The 25,502-nt window shown below is 38.2% G+C and overlaps 1 protein-coding gene across 1 annotated transcript in view; it reads right to left on the reverse strand.

The window, feature by feature from the left end:
- Positions 1 to 409: 409 nt before the first annotated feature.
- JAG1 (jagged canonical Notch ligand 1) overlaps positions 410 to 25,502 on the reverse strand; it is a 29,825-nt gene continuing 4,732 nt past the window's right edge. The window contains exons 3-26 of the mRNA XM_053461173.1: positions 19,034 to 19,085; positions 17,049 to 17,303; positions 16,731 to 16,791; positions 13,758 to 13,888; positions 13,153 to 13,272; positions 12,576 to 12,689; positions 12,337 to 12,450; positions 10,707 to 10,820; positions 10,114 to 10,160; positions 9,788 to 9,961; positions 9,179 to 9,329; positions 8,416 to 8,580; positions 8,027 to 8,140; positions 7,465 to 7,578; positions 7,268 to 7,381; positions 6,836 to 6,952; positions 6,345 to 6,372; positions 5,627 to 5,712; positions 5,009 to 5,122; positions 4,663 to 4,772; positions 4,202 to 4,441; positions 3,799 to 3,930; positions 2,984 to 3,134; positions 410 to 2,538 (exon numbers count right to left, since the gene is read on the reverse strand). Of these exons, the coding sequence (XP_053317148.1) occupies positions 2,081 to 2,538; positions 2,984 to 3,134; positions 3,799 to 3,930; positions 4,202 to 4,441; positions 4,663 to 4,772; positions 5,009 to 5,122; positions 5,627 to 5,712; positions 6,345 to 6,372; positions 6,836 to 6,952; positions 7,268 to 7,381; positions 7,465 to 7,578; positions 8,027 to 8,140; positions 8,416 to 8,580; positions 9,179 to 9,329; positions 9,788 to 9,961; positions 10,114 to 10,160; positions 10,707 to 10,820; positions 12,337 to 12,450; positions 12,576 to 12,689; positions 13,153 to 13,272; positions 13,758 to 13,888; positions 16,731 to 16,791; positions 17,049 to 17,303; positions 19,034 to 19,085 (3,276 nt within the window). The 3' untranslated portion in view covers positions 410 to 2,080. The remainder of the gene's footprint in view (positions 2,539 to 2,983; positions 3,135 to 3,798; positions 3,931 to 4,201; positions 4,442 to 4,662; positions 4,773 to 5,008; positions 5,123 to 5,626; positions 5,713 to 6,344; positions 6,373 to 6,835; positions 6,953 to 7,267; positions 7,382 to 7,464; positions 7,579 to 8,026; positions 8,141 to 8,415; positions 8,581 to 9,178; positions 9,330 to 9,787; positions 9,962 to 10,113; positions 10,161 to 10,706; positions 10,821 to 12,336; positions 12,451 to 12,575; positions 12,690 to 13,152; positions 13,273 to 13,757; positions 13,889 to 16,730; positions 16,792 to 17,048; positions 17,304 to 19,033; positions 19,086 to 25,502) is intronic.

The raw sequence follows: 25,502 nt of genomic DNA on the forward strand, positions 1-25,502 counted from the left end.
TATGTTTAATGATAACATTACGTAGCGAAACAATGCGTTTCTTCGCCCAGGTTTCATTTTATATAATATTAGACAAAAATGTAAATATAGAATGATACTCGCTGTTCGCCTTCAAGAGAGGTGGCACATTAATAATAGGGGACCCTAAAACCTTGTGTGTAATGGTTTTGGCTCTTAAATAAATATGGTTCACAGGAGCGCACCAATCAATCTTTCTAGATATCTAATATTAGGATTTGGTTGATGATCTCATAGCCTTCAGCGGCATAAAATAAGCAGCAATGAGAAAGACTAAGACTAAGACTGAGGGCAAATAACATTTCCACACAACAGAATGTCGATATTGTTTATGAATGCCCCAAATATGTATACTTACACAATATATTGTAAGCAAAAAAGCAAACAAATGTTAGGTTTTCATACAAAAGAAATTTAATAAATATTACTTTCCAAAAATTTGTCGCCTGAACAGCACATCAAAATTGTATTGAAGTTTTATATAACACTAATATCACAATACAGGATATCTTTAGCATCTCAGTGGCTAACTGCTGATCACTTTGTTTAGGTTTTGAAGTATACTTAAGCAAAGTATTTTTTTTTGTATACCATCTACAGTAGCAGGGGTGTTACAGTCAGTTGCTGTGATAAAAACCCTCTTGTACTCCACTCCACCACTGCAGGTGTGACGTTATTCAATGTTAAGGCAGGCAGTGTAAGGTATGGAAAAGCAACAGTGATCACTGGATTTCTACTGTTCAAGTATTCAACGACTAGCTTAATGGAATACTCCCTAGTATCACCAGATTAAAAAAAAAATATTAAAAAAATAATATCTACAAGTGGTTCTGTAGTACATTTTCATACTGGAAAAATTATATGAATTTACAAAAACAAAAAACAGTATTGCTGTGCTTCCAACTTCACACTTTTTTCATTTTTATTTTGCACACCTTATATTTCTTGTACACAAAGAAATAACTCAATTTACTCCCTTGAACTGCCTTGTAGCAGAATATCTGCCAGTCACGTTTTATTTTTATTTTTTTAAATTTTGTATTTTATAATAAGAAAGCCAAAGCAGCAAAGACTGTTCTAAAGTCTAACTTTCAAAATGGTCATTCTGAACTTTACAAAACAAAGTCTTAAAGTGATACTATATAAAGGTGTTTTTTGTTTTTTTGATTTTTTTTTGTTTTACATGAGACATTGTACAAAAAAAACAGCAACAAGGTATCTGAGCCCTTCCTATTCTTAAAAAATAAACTATTTTTAGAACACCTTAATTTTGGCATATAGGTAACATGTAACATGAACTGAATTTAAAAAAAAAAAAAATTAAGCCCCCCCAAAAGCTTACAAAAGCTATCAAATACCTTCAACTCTAAACAAGTATAAATAAAAAGGAATGATATTTAAGGCTCTTGATTATTAAGTTAATAAATCAAATATACACAGTGATTAATAAAAAATAAAAAAAAATTATTTACATTTCTATACAAAAAAACTACTTGACATTTCTTCATTTTACCAGCAACAGCTGACAGTCCCTCCCAACCCCTTTTCCAACAAAAAAATACAAAAAAAAATAAAAATAAATACATTTTCGATAGTTGCTGTGGTTCTGACCTACAAAGGCACTTTTCAGATACAGAACTAGTTGTACATCACCATAAAAACTAATATACACAAAAATAATAAATATAAATAAAATTATTCTAAAGACTGTATTCTTACAGATTCCTGCTGAAAACCTTGAAGCAAAATTAAGAGCTAAGACATTTCCAAAGGCTATACAATATCATACGATGCTTTTCCACGATGTTTCAGCCGCAGTGGAGTTTACATTAGGGCACTTTTGACTAGTTTTGCATAGATGTGAAATGCAGCACTTAGTATTCCAGCCAACCACAGCAACTATCATTGCCAGTGTAAGCCAGCTTGTCAAAACTTAAATTAACATAGGGATTCTAAGTAAATAATAGCCTTAGACTCAAAATATTACACAACAGTTTAAGAACTAGAAATTCCGAGCCCCATACAGCAGATCACAAGCCCTGCACGGCAGTGCCGCTGTCTGCTATACAATGTATTCCATTCGGTTTAAACTTTGTGCAGTTTCTAAGTCTCTGTTGTCTTGTTTATTTGTCCAGTTTGGCTGTTTTGTGGGGGTGCTGTTGGGGGGCTTTTCGTCTCTGTCCACCAATGTGTAAGCTGGCTGCTTTGCAAATCGGGCTTTCTGTTGGTGCTTGTCCATGTCGTCTTCTTCTACTTCAGAATTGTGTGTCCTTATTTTTGCAATTTTGGAATTTTTGTTCTCGTAGTCTTTGATGGGAACACCGTTGGCCCCGTGTTTATCTATGGGATTTTTGATTTGGTTCAGCTGCTCCCGCACGTTGTTGGTGGTGTTGTCGTCAGAGGCCGTATGCATGTGGCTACTTTGCTTTCTCCGCTTCCGAATGCACCAATAAAAAGCCGTTACCAGGCAACAGATCCAAGCCACGGTGAGAACGGAACTCAGCAACGGCACCAGAAAATCTATGGAGAATGGAGAGCAATTAGTATTGAATTTCACCATTTAACAATGCTTCACCCTGCTGTTAGCATACCATTGTAATTTAACTCTTAATAAGTCAGAAGTAAAAAAAAAAAATAAAAACCCCACGAAGTATCGCAACCTCATTTTTCTCATGGCTTATTGGTACCAAAGGCGGATAAGATTGCATAAAAATAAATTGTTAAATGAAATGCAACAACTAAAAATATATATTTTAATATTTATAAATATGTATTTATTTAATAAAAGGAGTTGCGTTAAAATAGGCCGCAAGACGTTTGGGACAATTACACTGGGATACTACTGAACTAAAGAGAAGCATGATCTAGAAATGCAATATCCTTTCTGAAAAGGGTGATTAATCTATTTGTGTTAATATTTTATAGTTGCCTAGAGAGCACTCTATTGCCTGATCATCATGCTCACCTGTCTTGTTCTTTGTGTGTCTTCTCTGCACTCTGACCTCTGCCACAGATGCGATGAATGTATTATTGGCATCTCGTTTGCTTACTAGTTCGATGATTCTATCAGTGATGTCTTTCACGGGGTTTCTGCCATCCTGGCCTTCTTCAGCAGACTGAAAATAAAAATTCAAAGACAATAAATAAATAAAAGCATATAAACAATCACTTTTTTTTTTTAAAAGGGAGCAGTAAGCCAGATTTGTACTTTGTAATGTTCCCATCAGCAACGCTACCAGAGCTTACTTTTTTTTTTAATGAAATGACATGGTATTCTGAGAACAGCTGTCAGATTTCACAGCAGGTAAACAGGTTTAGTGAATCCACCCATATTTACATGCACACCAGTATCTTTACATTCCTTGCAGGTTTTTGCCCATGTTTATATACTTCCTCTCCCCGACAGTATGGGCGCCTGGCAGTGCCCATTATGCCCATAATGTCGGAAGTTGCGATCTGACAGCGTGTATCGACACTAATAGAGAGGGAGCAGGCGGCATAAACTGCCCAGAGTAAGGTAAGTAACATTTACTTAAGATAATTGTCCAAACCTCAAGTCAAGTTTTTTTTTTTTTTTTTTTTTTTTTTTTTAATAGCTTTCGTAATGGTTAAAAATAAAAAGTTTAAATGTCACTTTAACATGGTATCAGAAGACATTGCTAAATCATATAATGCGTTCAATCACTTTATGGTAGCGCTGGTTTAATACACGCATCACTGTCATTGTATTTTATGTTTTAGTATAGTGTATTTTTCCATAAATAAAACCTTTCTACTCACTATAGCAACATGTATTTCATTGTTTGCCAGAGGAGACGGCTCACAAGTGATGTAGATGGAATATTCAGCAGAAACATTCTTCAAAACGTTAAGATTCCTCAGTTCGTTGCAAATGCTCTCTGTAGTGAGGCCCTAAGAAGAGAACAGCAAATTTAGTGATAAAAACAAATAAGTGACAACCTTGGAGCGAGTGAAAAACTAGCTTATTTGCATAAGAAGAAGCAATTTAAAAGAAATGTTTGTTAATATTCCAAAAATGCTTCTGACTGCCACTAGGCTTTTGCAGAATAAGATACATAGGACTTGATAATAAAAAGTTATTTCCTAGAATCCATATGCTTGTTTCCCTAGCAGAAGCTCATCCAAATGCTGTGTCAGTATTTAACTCTTCATCTTCACTTACCGGAGACATCATCTCCTTGTTGAATGTGAAAGTGATGTTGGCACAGCTGCGGTCTTGGTAACTGGTATTTGCGTTGCACTTAGTCTTCACCGGTGGCTGGTTGGAGGGCCAGCATTCTCCCACTCCAGTGCAGGGAGGAACGAAGCAGTGATTGTCTTTAATGGGAACACACGACTGTCCAGTAGGGCACTCACTGCCACTTATACTGTGCATTTCACAACGTTGAGGGCCGCACCACACCTGGGAAAAAAATGCATAAATAGTCAATATACTATGCTCCCAGACATCCAAAAGGGCACCATGTGCATAAAATAAAGTGTTAAATGTATTCATTATAATGGCATTGCCCCTGAAACAGAAGTTAACAGAGTCTACTGGTTTTACTGGAGAAAATGTCTCTGGCGCAAAGAATGCTAATCAAATAAAATAGCATTTAACAATTTAGAATGAAAAACACGTACCTTTGAGCATGTAACCTTCCCGTTCAAACACTGGCAAGCATTGCAGTCGTCATCCCATTTTGCACCATCTGGCATTATATGACCACCAGTTATGCAAGGCCTTCCTGTAACTGTAAATCAAACATTGTGTTAGCACGTAGCGTCTTCATTTAAACAGAAGTGTATATAAACACATATATACGTATGACTTAACCCCAACCCCCAGATCGATTCAACATTTATCATTCTCACCCAAATAAGCTGTACCCCGAGAGCTTAGTTACAACAGAGCAGCAAGATAAAGTCCAATGTCAACTTTTGAGTTAATCCTTCCAGGCCATGACAGCATAGAAAGAGAAATCCCTACCTTCTTGACATCTTGGGCCAACACGACCAGGTGGGCAAACACAACGGAAGCCGTTGATCTCATCAATGCATGTAGCTCCAAAAGCACAGGGGGAAGACTGACACTCGTTGATATCTTCATGAAAAGAAAAAAACAAAAAAAATTGTCAGACATTGCAGAGCAAAACCCAAGAACTTCATAAAGTTGTTCGGTCATTATCAGAGAGTAGGCTATCTTTACATTTTTCCAAACCTTTATAAATAGATTGTGACCAGGCTGAGCACAGATCAACACGTGTAACGTACCTTACAGCTAGACTATGCACTATAATGTTATATACAAAATAGAGTGCGCGTGATGAGCTAGAGTGCAAGAGATGCCGGATACCACCATGATTTATTGGATTCAGGCATTAGACAGCCACAAACCCTGCCGCCACTGTACCCCCAAGTCAAAAATCATCCAAAAACGTATTATGCAATTATAGGTCCAGCAATGTGAGTTGCTTTCTTTAGACTCCATAGGAGAAAAAAAAAAAACAAAAAAAACCCACAACGTTGGAGTGTTGGTACTATTACTCTAAAAACATATCCCCTTTAAGATTATGTTGTATATAACATGCAGAGATTTAATACTTACTAATCCTGCAGTCTGGGCCAGCAAAGCCGGGGGCACATTCACAGCGGTACCAGTTGTCTCCATCCACACATGTTCCACTGTTGTAGCTACAACAATAAAATCAATATATGAAGTATGCACATGCAGTTTTTAGGTCAACTCTTTAAGGACAAATGACAGTCTTAAGACACCATGTTGCAATGCAATGTCAAAACACGACTTTACGAGTGTTCGAGATCTGTTTAAATAACACGCAGTACAACAGAAATAAGCCTATGTAATGTATGGGGCAAGCCTAGACTGGTTGTTGGGAGCGTTAGGGAACTATGCAAAAGGCCGTGGTCTAGTACGTGGTGGCAAGAAAGTCACTGATTTGGTGAAATCATCATCATTTGAGACACAGGAACTATGGACATGTAGCCCACAATCACAGAAAATGAAAATATAGGGTTCCTGCACCAGGGGAAGTTTAAAAAATAAAATTATGTTTTCTATGTCCCGTCTACCCAGCGCTACAGAATATGATGGCGCTATACAAAAAAATTCTAACTCTAGATTATGCTCTTTTTCATTGGGTGCTTATTAGCCTTATTAAAAAAAAAGTAAAAAATACAACTAAGACTATTCGGTATGAAACATTTTTATAGGTGGTATAGACATATTAACACCTAATTACTTTTGTAACAGTGTTTTATCTGGTGTTGGAGCCCCCCCCCTTTCTTTAAATGGTTATACTTACCATGGATGTGGATTGCAGTCATTAGTATCTAAAAAAATAAATAAAAAAACATTAAGAAAGAAAGCAAAAAAACCTTGGAGGTTTGCAAATTCTGTTTCTCTATAAACAAAATTAATCATGCGCATGCTATAATTGAATGTATTTAAAAACATGCGAAACACAGGAAGAGATCCTTATATTTAAAAAAAAAAAGAAGAAAAAAATATGAGTGGAAGCAGAACCAAGTTTTTGGTTAAAAAGAATGTAGGAAAAACAGGACAACATCTGTCTCTAGTTAGCCGATTTGTAACTTTCTCATGCCCAGGTCAAACCTCTGTTACTTAATGTTATAAAGAAAAAACAGAATTCAGGTGATGCTTAAGTTAACATCAAAAAGCTCTTGCGTTCTGGTTTTAATTTAAGGTATCACAGGGTGGTAGCATGAACTGGCCGTCTCATCGGATAACCCCCGCATCACCCACCCGTCAGCAGAAGAGCTAAAGCAAACTTACTCTGAGAGCATGTCGGACCTTCCCAGCCTTCTTTGCAAACACAAGTGAAGGAGTCCCCACGGACTACGCAAGTTCCACCATTGAAGCAGGGATTTGGCAAACAGCTGCTGTTTCTCGCTACGAAGAAAACATTGCAAAGTAAGCATGAAAGCCGAGCAGGGAACAGACAAGTAATGAAAGCAAGCAGGATGTTTTCCTTCTTTTAAATTTATTTTCTGCACTTTATTGCTGGAGTCGGCAAACTCTGTAACAGCATAACTAGGGGAAATACAATAAATACACCAAACACAATAAATACAATAAATACACCAAACACAATAAATAAAACCAAGCTCTTTTCGCAAGGATGGACTTTACATAGCTGATTGCCCAACTCTCCCAGTTTGATGAATATAAGGTAGGGGTATAAAGGTAGGGATTGGGCATTCTTACCAATATTACATGTTGTGCCCTCCCATCCAGCAGAACATATGCATTTGAATGTATCGCCTTCATCATAGCATGTCCCACCATTGTTGCACGTGGTTTCGTCACACTGGCTGTCCTCTGCAGGGGAGAAAACACAGATTTTACATAGGGTTTAAACCCAATGTCACCATTTAAGGCTTACTAGTGGAAGCCAGACTTACGGGAGTGGCATGTTTTTCCTTTCCACCCATTCTTGCATTCGCAGTAAAAATCGTTAACCAAGTCCCGACAAGTACCTCCATTGTGGCAAGAATTTTTACTGCAGTTATTGATGTCTGAAATAACAAAAATGGATGCTTAATCATTTACTCTCACAATGCCCATTAGTCTGTTTATCCAGAAAATTGGGTAGTATCATCATTATTTTAACCCCAAGAAAAACCTCACACAACATTCACCAGGTGACTCGAATGATTCATCTACAGGATCTCTTTAACGAGGCTTTGAGTTTTACATATATTCAGGCAGCAAAACTTGGCAAATTCACTATTCATCAAGTTCACAATAATTTATGGCTGGCCCAATAAAAGATAACTCTTTACACTTAGCAGACTGTCAACTGACAGCCTGGTGATCTGCCGCAGCGACTTGTGACACTCGTCATGTGCTTTCACAAACACAATAAAAACGGCACAAATTGAGTTATCAATTCTTACTATTTTAAGGTGCTTTCATGCCAAGATTTCTTAGAAATAGCCCAGCGTACAGCCGATTAGCACTTACTCGTTTCACAGTATGTTCCTTCCCATCCTTCACTACAGATACATTTATAAGAGTTCACTCCATCAATGCAGGTCCCGCTGTTCCTACAGGGGTTGCTTTCGCAATCATTGATATCTGCAAGAAACACGAGTATTGTTACCACCCGCTCATAAGAATAATAACCAAGGATATTATCAATCGCAGCAACCCAATACCTATGTATTCACAGAAGCAGTTAATTTAATAACATAGGACTAGGCATACAAACACGCACGGTTTACGCATGAATCACCGTTTCACAATTACAAACATCTGGACAGCGGAATAAAAGTACGCAGTCTGTCCAACTCAGAATCAAAAACGGTAATTTAAGGCGACCCCATATAAGTGCATACAAAGACAGGACTTACTCTCATGACAGTAGGTTCCTGTGAAGCCCTTGTTGCACTCACAGGTGAATTTGCCACCCGGTTGGCTCTTGCATTTCCCATGGGGGCCACAAACATTTGAAGAAATATACCGCACGCCTTCTGGGGTACTATTTGAAGCCACTGCCACGGTACAACTGTCAATCACTGGAAGAACAAAAACGTTATTATATGTTAATGCCTTACTACGCATGGGAAACTGTTCATATTTGGGTAAAGCTCCCCTCATCACCCAGCAGCACAATTTAAAAACGCCTGCAAAAAGGCAATGACAGACTTTTCTAAGGGTTCGTAGAAGTGATCATTTTTAAAACATTAGCTCTAATGGCTGCAGCCATCAAGATCTTTCTAGCCTCAGTGCTCAATTACCTAACAAGTTGAAACAGACTCTAAACGGATTTAAATTGGAGTCGCCAGAGCTGCGTATAAATACCAAGTAAAGCAAACGAATTTGCTTCTTTTGTCAGGAGTAACTATTGCATTGCTAACCCTTTTCCAACACACACACAGGGTTAAAGTTGTTCTGAAAATGTCACAAAGCAGAAACCAGGTTGATCAGAAGTTTACTGCTCATGGAACACGGAGCAAACATTGCTGAAAGAGTAGAGTGGAAGCTCCACAAGCAGCTGGAAATGATTAGCACAGCGTGTGGCTCATAACCACTTAAACGGTCACAAGTGAAACCATGAATGGGACAACCCAACCCGAGGAGCTCACACTAAGCCAACCAGCGGACTTCACCTACCTTCACAGGGGGTCGTGCGACAATGATCCTTTAAGTGCGAACAATTCTTCCCCTCGTAGTCCTCGGAGCAGTTACAGAAGTAATCTACGGCGAGGTTAAAGCACTGGGCTCCATTCTGGCAAGGGTTGGGCTCGCAATAATCTATGTCCAACTGTAAAATATCGAAGGGGAAGCAGAAAGAAACAAAGGTTTTATTATTATCCTATTCAATGCTAAAGAGAGCAGACACTCTGGAATCTGACCTTTCCATCTAACTGCCTCCATTAATTTTACTTAAGGCAGAATGTACCGAGCCTAGTTCGCCTAGATCTGAGCAGACAGATTTGGGATATAAAACAGCCAACTAAAAGGCCAACTGTGAACATACAACAAAACTTAACATGCAAACATTTGCGATCTGTTTAACTGAATAGATCCGATTTCTCCCACTCACCCCCACCCCACCAACGCTTTATTGGCAGACAGCTGTTAGGAGTATAACTTTATAGCAAGCCTCAGTGAGCACAAGGTATTCAGCGTACAAATCATTAGAAAGAGGGGAAAAGAAGAAAAAAAAAAAAAAAAAAAAAGGGCTCGGTTATCTGTGGTTTGGATTTCACCTGCGCTCACCTGACAGAGGTTTCCTGAGAAACCAGCAGGACACAAACATTGAAATCCATTGATTTCATCCTGGCAGTGACCTCCATTCAAACAAGGGTTGCTAGCACATTCATTGACATCTTTCTCACAACGATCTCCAGTATAGCCGGGTGGACATATACAACGAAACCCATTAACAAGGTCCTGCGGTGACAAAAAAATAAAATAAGATTAAATACAGATAATTACTAGAAAAATCAATCTATACTAAAACTTTATTACGGACCTCTTTGCCATAACCCCCCGCCGCAGAATAAAATGCATTACTAATGCCATTCCATAAAACAAAATTTTACCCTGCAGGTTCCTCCGTTTTGACATTGATCGATGCAATCGTTAATATCTGAAAAGTAGACAAAAGAAATATAAAATTTAAAAAGAAGGCCAAAGTTACACACGGCGCAAAGCTTTGTAATGCTACTGAGAGCCACAATCGTGCAGCCCAAACCCAGGGAAACCAAAGGGTTAATTTGGGATCATGAACCACAGTATGCCCCCTTCAATGATGTTGAAAGAATGCAATTCTGTATGGTTAGGCTAGATAGAACTTTTGTTGAGTTTCCTGCATGCTTTCCTTTAGATAAGAGTATTATAATGGGTGGGAACCTTAAGGAGCACTTTCTACTAGTCTAGAATCACTTCACATCATTGTTTTAAGCGCGTTATCAGAATAAGACCACGTTACAGGCTAATAAGTCCGATAAAATTCTATATTTTCTTTCCAGACTGGCAACTCCCTTTTTTTTTTTTTTTTTTAAATTATGTCAAATAGGAAAACCTGCCTAGCTAGTTATGAGAACTTTTTTTTTTCTTCTACAAATAGCTAGCGAGTTAAATATCGCCTAGAAAATGAAGTGCGGAAACAGAGCCCTTGTTAAAATATGCTTACTTGTGTCACAGTTCTGACCAGTCCAGCCAGGAACGCAGTCACAATAGTAGCTACCGATCAGGTTTCTGCAAGAGTTTGCATTCACGCAAGGTTTTGCTTTACATTCGTCGGCATCTATAAAAAAATAAATATATATATAAAAACTGGTAATAAGAGGAGATGGATCTATTTGCAGATATCTTTAGTTTGCTGGGTATTTTTACCGCAGATTTATTCTTTGTTTGCTGGCATTACAGAATGTAAGAAGAGCTGGCAATCTAATAACTGAAACGGGAGCATGGACTTTGATGGCAGATAAGAGCCCATCTAGTCTGCCCATGCATCTGGTTTGCTGGTTTCCCAACCAAAAATCATGTTTGTACAGCAAGTTTCGCAGAATTCTTAGTTAAACACAGAAATCTAAAGCAATGCAACACTGATTTCTGACCCCCCCCCCTCCAGCCATACAGCCTACATTATAAACATAATCCGCAAACACATAAGTTTCCAATTATACCAAGAATACCGTCCCCTCCTTCCCTATTGTCTTAGAGTGTCTAAATTTACTCTGGGGTTTTACAAATAAACACACTATAAATAACCTCAGTAATAATAACTACACCAAGAAAAACATGTGTGTTTGATTTTACCCGGTACATATAGGGGTACGGCGTACATTTTTTCAGAAAGCATCTAGCGATGTGGGCCACACACTCTCGCTGCCCGGCACCAGCACATACGGCGTTAAACATCTCACTTAGATGACTGGTATTTGTGTGATCGCTCATTAGGAACAGTTAGAGGCAATTGACCATCGCAGAGTAGAACTTCCTCGGCCATTGTCAGCCAGATTAGAGAGTTTTGAAAAAGAATGCAGACAGCTCATTCTTCATGAGATCATCCACATTTCGGAGCCCAGCTGTAAACTCCTTGGTCTGTGGGAGTTGACACGGCTGAAAAGATACTGCTACTTTCCCACAGGACCAAAGAGGGGAGAACCCGAGATCATCGGAGATTGGATTTTTTTTTTTTCTACAGCACGGTGCTTAGTTTAAGTGGTTCACATACACTGCGTTGTTTTTGGTTAACTGTTAATCCAAGCCTTTCAAATGCCAGCAGATGAGATTTTATATTATAATATATATATATATATATAAACAAAAAAGTGTATTTTCTAAAGAAATGTCCAGTAAAAGCAACAATGCTGTAGAAAGAAAACCCAGAGACACACCATATAATAATTATTAAATGCAATGGTTGCAAAGAATGCCAAACTTTTTTTTTTTTTTTTTTTTAAAGGGCGTGAGCCGTGAAATTAAAAGCACTTTTTCCGCCACTGGATTGAAAATAGTTGTTTAAAGCAAAATATCTTTCCTCCTGCCAGAAAACTCTAGTTCTCGGGTTATTCTAGATTCTTATGTACTAAACTTGGGGAGGTTTGGTAAAATTGTGGAATAAAATATTCCAGTATCTTACACATTGTTACAACTCTCATATCTTGTACATTATCAGTGTTCACACTGATCGCGCTTTTTACAAGGAACCCCCCCCCCCACACACACTTTCTGCATTGCATTGTAGACACATAGGTGAAAAATTCATAAAACCAAGATGCCCCAATATATGTATTTAATATAATAATTCTAGTTACCGATTTGACAGGTTTTTCCTGTCCACTGAGAAGGACAAGCGCATTTAAAGCCATCCACCAGATCCTGGCAGGTCCCGCCATGTCCGCAGGGATTAGGGGAGCAATCATCAATGTCTGCAATTTAAAGGAGGTACAATGTATTACAATATGCGGGCACAGCAGTCACTTTTAAAACCAATGTTTTTCAGGAAGAAGGTAGTCATGTAGTTATGTATACGTAGAATAAAAGCAATACATACTGATGGTACATGTAGGGCCAGTCCAGCCTTGGGCACAATTACATTCAAAACCCAGAGAGGTCTCCAAGCAACTTCCTCCATTGTGGCAGGGATCAGAAAGACAGGCATGTTCAGCTGAATTAAACAAAAAACAACCTTAATTGTTAAGCAGTCAGGAATGTCACAGGGAACAGGGGGGAGGAGGCGGTGGAAAAAGGGAAAAAAAACACAACTTTCACTGATTCTGCTCTTTAAGAGAGACCACCTTGCTCTCCACGATGTGACCAGCGCTAATGCTTCTATATCTTATTCTCATTAAGACTGCTTGGTTTAACACAACTTCAAACAAGGAGGAAATAATCTTTCATGCTAAGCTGACCTGATAATAGCTTAGATCGGCTTGAGTCTGAGCCAGGACTAACACAGATTCCCATAGCCTCTTGAGAAGCCTTCATCGCAAGAGTGGAGTGGAGAAAAGCCACACGCAATACTAAAACATCTAAAATGCTTTAACGCTGGATGAACCTACAACACCCATTCAGAGAACCAGCAACAATACTGTCTACGTAAAAAAAAACAAAAAAAAACACAAACTGACCAATTTCACAGTTTTGACCCGAATAACCCTCAGGACAGGAACACTGGTATTTGTCTGGGCCCGTATTACTGCATGTGCCTCCATTCAGACATGGCTGATATGTTCCGCAGTAGTTCAGATCTGTGAATAGGACACAGTTCAGTCGCACGTTATGTAATAAGTGTGGTTGAAAATAAAATACATGTATACATCAAAGCTGGCAATGGCAACAGGAAGACTGGAAGTACTTTGTTGTTACAGAGAGTGTCATTACCTTCCTGACAAAAGCTTTAACAACAGTTTCGCACTGGAGAACTAGGCTGGGCCGCTTGCAGCCCATCAAGCAGTTTTTGGGCAGTAACTCCTATCACGTTCAGCAGGCCGAGTCCCTGGGAGTGATCAGAAACAGCCAAGGACCACACACTATATGGCATCTCTGTTCTATACAGGCAAGCTATTCTTGCATTGTGTGGAGAAAGCCAGTATGGTTTACTTTAAAGATCAGTTGACGGTTGCCAATTTACTGCCGGGGCGTTAATATAACCAGTGCAAGAAAGGGGTTTACATCACAGTTTATGGGGTAATTAAGCATACAACATCAGAGTTTATGGGGTCATTAAGCATACCTTTATCACACAGCTGGCCACCCCAGTTAGTGTCGCACAGACACTGCCACGGCTCGATGCATGTGCCATGGACACATCCAGGGTGCGGGATGCACTTGTCACAGTACTGGCCTTGCCAGCCGTATTGGCATCTAGAGAAAGAAACGAAAGAGAATTTAACATCACATCAGTGTACCTTGGAATCTCAAATCCTTTTCATAATACAAGAAGTCATTCCGTTCCTGAGAGGGTGTATTTGGTAGTTGTCTTGTAAACAAACCTACTAGAGGTTTTGCCAAGGTCTCCCCGCCAATCCCATGACAAAAGAATAACTGTTCTGGGAGACCCTACATGGTGCCATTGAATACAATAATAGTCTATTCTAAGGTCATTCAAATGAGACTTGGTGGGTGGGTGTACACTACAAATCAATCTCCAGACTATGTCAGAATGGACAATCAATTGCGTGTAAAAAGAAAGTCCTCGAGAACAATGAAACCCCTGCTTTTCTGTACTAAAAAAAAAAAAACAAAAAAAAAACCCACAAGCCAATGCATGTTACAACAAGTCTTTTTATATAATGAAAAAAGTTAGGTATCGACACTAAAATAAATTTGTATTTCTGAGGACAAATTATAACTGTTCATTTTGGATTCGCCAAGTAAATAAGATCTACCTCCTGGCCTCCTGACCCACAAAAAAAAAAAAAAAGACAAAAACATTCGTCAAGCCCACAGACTAATGATTGAAATTGAACGCGGACAGCGTGGATGCCTAAAACAAACACATTAGTAATACCCAAGGCTATAACAGACCCCACCACCCCATCGAGCTTTAAAATTATAAAAATAAACTATTTGATAGAAGTCATACAGACTTCAAAACATTAATCAGACTGAGAAGATCCATAGTATGGGAAAGTTAGTGTTTTCAAAGGATGGTGGGGTAGCAGTCGGTATTTAAATTCCTGGTAAGGATTAGGATTGTTTTTCTAAAGGTTATCAATCCGATCTGTATTGTTTGTCTTATCTTAGATTTAAATAGCTTTAAAAAAAAAATTGTAACTTTAGAGAGTACATTACCCGATCGTCCCATTTGGGAAACATTATTTTGGTTCACCTTCTGTTGCTTATTGTCATATGACAGAAACAAACGAAGATATATTTCATATAATGTATTAAATAAAAAATGAATAATAAAAACAAGCAACATTATATATCTCCTAAAAAGGGTGCCACTATAGCTTGAGGCCACTCCGCTAAGAAAACATTACTCAAATAAAAATTATGTATAGTAATCCAAAACGGCTAGATTTGTTTTTATGCTTTGAGGATGCATATGATCAGGTTTCTCACGAGAACTATTTTGCTTAAACAATCAAAGAAGACTTATCATTTTGTTAAGGTCTGATCGCCTAAAATGAACCGGAACCACGGCTATTAAAAAAAAAGTTAAAAACGTCCTGGCATTTTTCTTGCGGAAGAAGAATTTGGTTATACGCTATAGAATTTCTTCCTGTACTTTAACCACATAAAGAACAAAAGAAGTCATCTGAATTGAACACAATAAAATGGCAGATCTACTGGGATATGGGGCGAGTGGTTCTTATCTGCCACCAAAGAAAAAGCAAATCACACAATATCAAGACTTGAGTTTGTATGGAATGGGATGTTACTATTCAAGGCCTTCCCCGTTACTTTAGATTGCAAGCTCACCTCTCCCCGCATCAAGCTTTCTTCCAAAATATGTTACATACACACACGCGCACACACACACACACACACACACACACACACCATAAAACTATGCTTGCCCATTGCTGCTGTATCCCTTAATACCATATATTTTTTAAAAGATTAATTTTGTTCTACAGATTTTGAACACTTTTTTAACCAATCCATCAACTTAATCCCCCTGAAAAGATACCAGGACATTTTCTTTTTTTAAATATGCAAATACAGCGTGGGAAAGTTGCACCTTAAACAAATATGATCACTAATGCATGTTTGGGCATTGAGTGGGAGGTGAGATGCAAAAAAGGGAAAGGCCTAAAAATCCATAGACAATGCCTTTGCTTCTATGCAGGGACACAGTGAGACATGTTTATTTTGGTGACAACAGTGCAAATCATTAGCCACCTTAAAGCTGCCAATCATCTCATGATCTGGGATTAGTGGAAGATGATTATGACAACTGCGGGTGACATCACACCTACAGAACATCCAAAGTGATGAACGTCAACATAAATGTTTACAGGAAGTATTTCCATACCACCTAAACCCAAATAATATGGGAGGACAGCCAAGCATGATACGGTACACGCCAAACTTAATGCCAAATTTCCAGTCTATTTACGCAACGCAGACCGTAAACATATCGTGATAGTACCAGAGCGCACAATGCAGCGGCGGACTAGTCTAAAATGGTGAGATAAAAGAAGATCTGTAACTCTAAGTCGGGCCAATATTTTAATTATTAAATTGTTCGGGTATGTCTAAGACTTGCTTTCCATTGTATCTTCGCCAGGACGCAGTCAACTTCAAAGCAAAGCAACAAACAGTCTCTACTGACAGGATTCCATACCAGCTATTAACCTCTCAGCACTCAAATGCTGGCTCACAAGAGCAAAGAAACCCATACACTTTACTAATCCCGTTCTAAAGAATGCCGGACTTTTTTTTTTTTTTGCCTATTGATGGGGTTTGGGTAGGGTGGGGGGGGGGGGTAGTGAAGTTTGTTAACCTTTGTGGTGCCAGAGGTTCCAAAATACGTTGTACATGCAACGACTGACTAATACAGCAAAAGTACTTTCCAGAGACAAAATTTCCTAACTTGGAGCGACTTTTGGCCGCGGTTCAACTTGGATCATTAAATCCAAAAAATATGAGTGCGTGAAACTGTGCTTTAACGTAACAGACGTGTACAGTTGTAACATTAACTTGAAATTCATTTAAATCAAAAAAATAAAAAAAGCGTAATCCAATAGTAATTTACCTGCAATCTCCTGGCGTCTTGCAAGTACCGTGTTTTGGACTGCAGCCTTGGCGACATATTGCTGAAAATAAAGCATAAATACAGTGTAAATGTCACCGACATTCCAAGCACTACATATATTTGGAAATAAAAAGTTAAGGTCTATGGACTTGGAAACTCTGCTTATTTTCTGTAAGCGTTTGTTAGGGCTTCCCTCCTACTTAACGTTGAACAGCAGCTTTTCCACATTTGTTACCATTGTCCATGCCTCCCACTACAAAAGATATAGTAAAATTCCAAATGGAACATCAGCCAAAAAAATAAAACAAACAAAAATACCTTTGTTGCATTCAGGTCCCATCCAGCCTTCAAGACACGTTTTGTTTCCGTTCTGATCGCACGTATAATGTCCAAAGAAGTCATCTCTTGGTCGACAAAACTTGTTGCAGCCAAAACCATAATAATGCTCGTCACAAATTACTCTGATTTGGTATTCAAATTGTGTCATTGCGGCATTCTGCTTCAGAGTCTGCCATTGTCGGCTTGGGTTAATCATCCCGGAGTGAAGGGCTTTCTCTATAAGTTCGCCAGGATCTATTTAAATAAAAAAAATAAAATAAAAAAAGGGGGAATAAAGATGTTTAAATCTACATATTTCTCTGATAGATATATATATATAGATATATATATATTTTTTTTTTATATATACACACACACTACTAAACACATACCACAAACTCTAGGGTCATATATACCGATAACTTTTTATATCTATATGTCACTGCACAATATACATTATTTACACACATTTCAGACCTGCATAAGAAGAATCATCGCTAGTATATTGCATGCCAATGTTCTCAATAAATAGCCTGATATCTCTTATATAGAACATTTAACACACCTTATGTAATTATTTTGCAAACTACACGTAGTGTATTTTCAGGAAAGCTGAAACAGACATAACAGCCATCTTATCCAAAACACCGGCCTGTTTAAAGTTATAACGTGAAATAATATTTCACAGTAGCCCGGAATATTGTACACATCTGTGGTATTTCACTCGGTACTTCAGGGCTTATGACTTAAACGATCTGACACAGTCTTATGACCTTAAGTAAGCACTACTGACTGCTTAGTGAAGAATTAGCATAAAACATTTAAATTAGCCTGTACACAGTGAAAACGCACAAGGGTAAATTGCTTTCCATAGCAAACACAGAAGGAACCGAAAAAGAAGCCCGTAGATGGTTTCCTAAAGTGTCTGCCACCGAATCATAATAAAAGCTTTAAATATAACAAATATGCTTGTATGTTCTGCTGTCCTGACACACCATATGACCATGCTTAAGATACCTAACCTGGTTTAGGAATCTATATATAGGTTGACTATATTGTCCATGGATTGTCCATGTTCTGTTTAGGTGACAAAGCCACCGACGACGTTCTACACCTCAGAAAAGGACTTCTGTCAAACCGAGGCCTGTGCCGATTAAGGTCATACATAAATATGGCCCATGGCGCGAGTTCATTCGCTGTGTAATGATTACTAATCTGATATTGGGTGCTAAAAGGGGGGAAATGGAAAATGCATGTCCAAGGCCCTGTGCCTATTAAAGATATACTTTTAGTTAAGGGTTAGTTTATATCCCCATCTCCCCACTACATTTAAAACGTTTGGCTGATCAGTAATCATCTGCGTATGGGACCTTTAATTCATGCGCCCGCTAACGCTTATTAGGGATACCGCAGGAAGACGAGAAAGAAAATAAAGTCGTGATATAAAAACCATCCCAGATTTACTTGACGGCTAAAATGCAGAAGTCTTTGGGTTACAGTAAACCACAAACAGACATAATCCTGAATTATTAATTTGCTTTCCTGAAAGTGGTAGAAGAGGGAATTTGTTTTATTACAACCCGGGTTAAAATTCCATGAATGAGAATGTTCTCTCGACAACCGCCTAGGTGCTGGTGAGTATGTATCAAAAAAAACGTAAAAAAAAGATTATACCTATATTATATAAAAACAGAAAAAATGGCAAACAAAAAAAAAAAAAACACACGCAAGAGCCTGTGGTTTGGTGATTGCGGTGCAGACATTGAGATTATCAGTCTACGAATCCATGGAGAACAAAAAGGATGGTGGCCTGCAGGTCTCAAAGCTATGAACTACTCATTTTAATGGCACAAGGCATAGTATGCAACACAGAAACATCTCCTGAAACTCGCTCATGTTGCGTGCCTTCGAAGCTACACGGTGCGCTTGGTTTAAATGGACCTTAGAATATACGTCTACGCATACAGGAAGAACAACATACTTACCGTTCGTGTCATTGTTGTAATCCCATGCTTCTACCACCAAAGTATAAGACCTCTGCAAGGGGGAGAAAAAAGAAATTTTTTTTTTTTTTTCCTCGTATGGGGAAGACGGCAACAACAATATTTACACATAACAAACTTTTGATTTATTTTTCTTACGCATCAGTATATAGAGGTACAAATCCTTCTCCCAAAAACACTGATTTTGTCAACAGAAAGTTAAAATCGGCAACAGATTATAGTCGAATCAAACCCGATCCTCTTTTACCCCTCTAAGCTACCTTATCCAGCCTGATTCAGCAGAGACCTTTCACCTTAAATTACTCATCTTTGTCAACACTAATGAGCCTCATGCATTTATCCAGGGAGGGCCCACACTTTCCTAATTTACAGGGGGGGGGGCAGAAAAAAAAAACACATGAAAAAACACGCATGTTAAGACGACCAAGTCTATCTGGGGAGTGGGCAGAAAAAAAAAACAAAAAAAATCCCTCAAAAACAAGCAGGATGCCTTTGAAGGAAAAAAAATATATATATTTATATTCGCAGTCTTTGCAAACAGCGCTTCACCGAGCATCTGAAATAAAGTCTCACGGGGCCGGACGCTTTTCAGCACCTCTTTGAAAGCTTTGTCTGCGATAGACCATCACTGCTCCCACAAGTATCAGGTAACGAAGCCAAGAACGGATGAATTTTAGGGAGGTCGGAGGGAGGAAGGTCTCTCTGATACAAAAGCTTTAGGGTCCTAAGCATTGAAAAACGTTAGGGCGCAGCTATGTGTCACATTTATAGGCACGCTAATCTCCCCATGGGATCTCCGACATTCCTGTAATAATCATAAGCATCTAGCGCTTAAAACTACTCCTTCACGCTGGAGGGATGCCAGCTATTGTATCTAGGCGCTCTTTTATCTCTGCTTCCCAACAGCAAGTCACAAGAAGCCAAACCTTACTTTTTTTTTTTTTTTTTTTTAATTTAGTGGCCACAGGTTTAACCCTTCGAGTGTCCACAGGGCAAGCAAAAAAAAATACGACACACCTCTGCAGCACCTTTACGCCAGATAGAAAAAGTTTACAAACCCTTCATAAAAAACTCCTTTGATCTCCGAATAACTCGAGCCGGCGCCCAGATAGGGCACCAACGTTACTCAGCTAATTTGCAGTACCGGGCCACGGATTATCAAAAACTGGCAAGCAGGCAGAATGTGATAATTACATAGAACGTTAACAGGTGGCACACTCGCATTTATGCAGAAAAGATAAACAACTTGAAGGTGTAGACATTAAGGCAACTTCAAAAGTCAGCATAAAACCTACTTCTAGTAACTTGACAGAGCATGCAGCCTTTGAAGGAAAGCCATTCTCTGCGAGAGACAGCCTTGGAAGGCGGCCTAAACGTGCCTCAAGAGGCAGGATTCCATTTTGTTCACAGAGAACTGTGGGAAAATACTAGCAGTAGTCAGCAAAACCGAGACAAGTACGGACATGTACGTCACCTGCGTCACGACAAGGCCGAGATGAGTTTTGCATTTAAAAATAAAAACAAAAAATGGTGTGCAATCTAACAACAATGCTCGTTACCCTCTGCAGAGTGAGGGCACAGCAGCAAAAAAAACCCAAAAAAAAACACGTAAAAGGTTTCTAAAATAAATAACGAAATAAAAATTCTCGTGGGAATCCTCTGGTTTATAGGTGTAGAAATAATGCATTCAGAATTGTTTTCGCGTTTACAATGCTCGACACTTTCTCTCGCCATCACAAACACGCTTCCGGCGCTCTGTGGATTTGAAAGGCTGAAATCCAACAAGCCGAGACAGGCAATAGATATATAACAAAAGGCCTATAAAAATATATATATATAAAAAAAAAAAAGTTTGAGAACGCGAATCTTTCGAGTCATAACCCCCGCACTGAAAACAAAATTTCTGCAGTCTAAATTCTGTTGAGGATGCAGACCACCACTGCAGCAGCCTCAATTGTTTTCTTAACTACAGCTCTTCCGCAGATCAATTTGTTTTAATATGATAAATTACTATAGTTATCTACAGATCATTTACAATTAGCCTTTGCTAATCTTGAGACAAAAGTATTGTTAACTAAATATCTGGGGGAAAAAGCCCGAAAATACACTAAATACAACTCCCTTTAACAGCAGACAAATTATATTTTCAGACTTCTATATGGATTATAAGCATTCTGGGTGCAATGTATTTTTTTTTATATATATATATATATATATATATATATATATATATATATATATATATATATATATATATATATATATATATATTAAAAAAAAAACTTCCCCAATATTAAGTTTTTAATTATAGAAGCTGAACTGACTGCTGCAACGATTGAGGAATTTTTCTTCATGATTTGATTTAAATGGGTACACGTTGATGCCACGGTCGGGTATTTAACTGTATCCCTTCCCAGAGATGAGATCAATCCCTCAATTATTTCATGTGCTTACACACGCTGTGATTGGAGCTCAATTCTGGCGTCCGCATAATACAGGATAAAAAAAAAAAAAAGGGAAAATCATTCACAAATAGAATAGGAACTGCTGCGTTAGTAACGGGTGAACGGCCAACCACATGCCCTCCCTGTGCATTCAGGTTTACTGAACATCTCTGGAATGAAGGCAACCAGCAGGTTTTAATGTTCCCATGACCAGAGATGACCTCCAGATCATCTTTAAATATACATTTAACCACAATAATAAAACTACACAGTCAACGTATTCAAATGAGAGATATATACAGAGTCAAAGATCAGCTGTGTTCTGATAATGTCACACTTAATTAGCCACTAGAGGCCTGACCCTGAGCCAAAAGATATGCCCCTCCAGGGATAAGCAGACAGAGTATTGAGGGAATGAGAAGTGGAGTGATGCGTGATGCACTTCGGAGCATTAGCAAAACGGGTAAATAGTTTGTATTACAATTGGAACCGCTACAGCTGTAAGAATTAAAATGGATTGCTCTTAATGTAAACTCATATGTCAATTATGAAAGCGTAAACAAATGGTCTATTATGGCATAAACACAACTGAAAGCTGGTTATAGGCATACGAACGACCTAGCGGATGCTTACAAAGGGGCAAAACAAAAATAAATAAATATATGGATCAGTGAGAAGATTCCATTGGTTGCTATGGCAATCGCATCCGCTTTGCTACTTAACCCAAGAAATGGTCTTCATATGGGATACTCATAACATGAATTTATGATTTATAAGTTTTGGTGTTTCTATAGTCACATCAAGTATGTTTAACACATTCCATATGATTCCAGAGTTGCAAAAAAAGAATAATACTCAGAAAAGTACACAGGATGATTCACTGCCCCTTACAGACGGTTTTAGAACATGCTGAAGGTCAAAAAGTGACAGAGGAATTGAAAGACACTTCCCTCCTTAAGACATAAGATCAGCGTGTAAACTATCAAAGCCACTTAACCTACATCAGAAAAAATGCAACAGAGTTAGCTGCACGCATAGGTTACTGGTTGCTACTATGGAGTAAGATGGACAGACAATTTTTTACAAAAAATCTTGGACTTAGATGGTCAATTGCTTGTTAAAGAACATCCATTCTGGGTGTAAACAACAAAAACAAAACCAAACCAAAAAACAAAACAAAAAGCAAAACCACAACAAAACAGAACAACCAAAAAACCCAACCATGAGCGCACTCAGGTTGGGGTCAAAGCTCTGGCCTTGTGAGTAAATCGCTGATTTTACAGAAAGCAAGCTTTAACATATTTCCTGGAAAAACAAAGAAAAAAAACAAAACAAAAAGGTGATGAGCAAATAAAAAAAAAAAAACAAAAAAAAAAAAACCACCTTTACTGATGGGGCAGTAGATAAAGCTGCTTAGTCAACTGGCAACACATCCACCATCAAACTGTAGCATCCACAATCACACATGGTGGACGGTTGTAGCAGAAAACATACTAAACCAGGTACTAATCACTTGATTACATTACTGCGCGATGAGTCACCACCACATCAACAAAGGAACGGTCAATCATCTCTCTCTCTTCTTTCTACAGATCTAGAACCCTGACCCAGATAACAAATAATCCACCATCCCGTCACACAGCAGGATTTACCTAGCCATACGATAGATACAAAAGTGTCACCATCAATACTACGTGTTCACTTCATCCAATAAAGCAGGCTGATCTCTGATCTGGCAAGCCTACTGGAATAATGAACATCCTCTCAATACATAATGTGCTAAAGTTGCCATTGTGTGAATTAAGTCCATGGTTTGTCTGGGAGCAGAGCTCTGCTGAGTCTACTGCAGCTTCCTGTTGCTTGTCCTGTATTCGCATTATTTTTGGATGGGACCCATTATGTTCTGTAATCCTCACTGCAGTCAGAACGGCCACACTATTGTTCTTGGTTAATATTAGCAGTCACTGCCTGTCTGGGTGGCCAGACTACAATGCATTCTAATCGCAAAACTAGTATGTATTTAAAAACCCAAATGGACAAGAAAGAAAGAAAGTAAAAAAAACTAAACAAAACAAAAAAAAACACAATCAAAATGTTACAAGAATTACCATTATATAATCTTAAATAAAATTAAAGAGGCAATTCTGACTATCACTGATTTTTGGCAAGAACTAAAATTGATTTTAAGCCAAATAAAAATCAATGAAAAATATTATATAAAAAAAAAAAATGTTACAAGAATTAAATAATCTACAACAATATATATTAAAAAAAAATGAACACTTTTATTGCCACCATATCAATGACTTACTCACAATTTGACATTAACTACCTGTCCTCAATACTCCTACCCATAATTAAACACACTGGTTAAAAGGGTGGCGAGGTTAATAGGTAGAATACCACGTAACCAGCCAAGCAAAACAGTCAGGTTCACACACAGCAGGCATGAACAAGAGGCCTTTCTGCTTATTTACCTACAGTGCACAAGACCGGGTCAAGCTGTTAGGAAAAAGGACTTTGAATGTTTGGCGATTATCATCCAACATTTTATGATTCCTTCGCTAATCCACAAGATTACGAAAGTTAAGAGTCATATCAATGCAAGAAGCTCTTCAATGTGGAGAGGAAAGAAAGAAAAGAAAAATAAGCATGTAAAATCCAAGAAAACTGTATTAAAGTACACATGTATAATTAGCCATGCGCAGGTTCCTATATCCTTGCAAAACCTGGGTTTTAATTAATCTGTCCAACAAGGAAAGGGCCAAAGAAGTTTTTCTTTTCTATTTAACATCAATTCTCAGGATAAACCAAGGGGTTAAGGAACTCTAACACGAGTTAGCCACTTATTTAAAAAACGGTAATTACCAAGTGCATTAATTTGACCCATAAAGTCCTAAAAAGTCCTACTGTTTTAGATTATCCAGTGCTGAGATCGATAGTCCCCTCCTCCGCTAAAATGATATGGAGACAAGCTGGACGACATTGGTCATCACTTACAGCAGCCGTAAAGCGATGAGGTCTACACATTTATCACAAAAACAAACATGAAAATATATATTAACATGTAAATATTCTGGGTGTCAGAAAATGTTGTGTGCAATCTGCTTTTGGAAACTAATTGAGAAAGATGATGCTGAGGACATCTTCAAAGAGCACGGAACCGAACGCTCAACGTAGCAGGAATCCCGAAGCCAGCGCGTAATCTGCACAGGATACCGGGAGAAAACTTGAAGATTCAGCCTTAATGTGATGACAATCTCATGATAACATTCCTTGAAGTGTGATAAGATTTAAAAAAAATGCCCAAAAGGAAGTCTCTTCCTGGAATGATAGCATATCTACTCAAATATCTGGCTTCTAAGAGAACACCTACAAACAGCATGAAACCAACGGGAACTTTAACAAACCAAGAAAAAGAAAAAAAAAAAAGCATAAAGACTGGAAAGAAAAAACATTCCAGATATCCCATAGCAGCCAAACTTTGTTTGCTTCGAGACCAAGTCTAACTTTCAAAAATGATGTTAATGACGCGTGGAAGAGCTGCTCTCAACTTTGACCCAAACCGTGAAAATGGCCAAATGACTCTTGCGATATTACATGGTAATGAAACCCTCCTTAACAAAAAGAAATAAAAAAGTAGTTTAAAGGGTTTGTTTACACGCTGTTAAAAATTTGGTACAATTCCAACAACTCCTATCTGTTGAGAAACCACAAACAAACAAAAAAATGGGAGTTTAAATCCAAGCAAAGAAATGTACGGTAAGAATTGGCTCATACTAAGCAAAACTATTATAGTAAATACAAAAAAAATAAGTAAAAAAAAAAAATACAGGGAACCCATTACGGTTTGGGGAAAAATACTTAAAGATGTATTATGCCCTTCTGCAAGAAAGTTCTATTGTTAGGCATAAAAAGTGCATTTGTATTCCCAAACACTTAAAAGAGTGATGCATTATGGGACATATGGCTTTTAACGGGACATAAAGAAATACACGTTTGGGAGA

Source organism: Spea bombifrons, chromosome 3, assembly GCF_027358695.1.
Source record: "Spea bombifrons isolate aSpeBom1 chromosome 3, aSpeBom1.2.pri, whole genome shotgun sequence".
NCBI classification, from domain to species: domain Eukaryota; kingdom Metazoa; phylum Chordata; class Amphibia; order Anura; family Pelobatidae; genus Spea; species Spea bombifrons.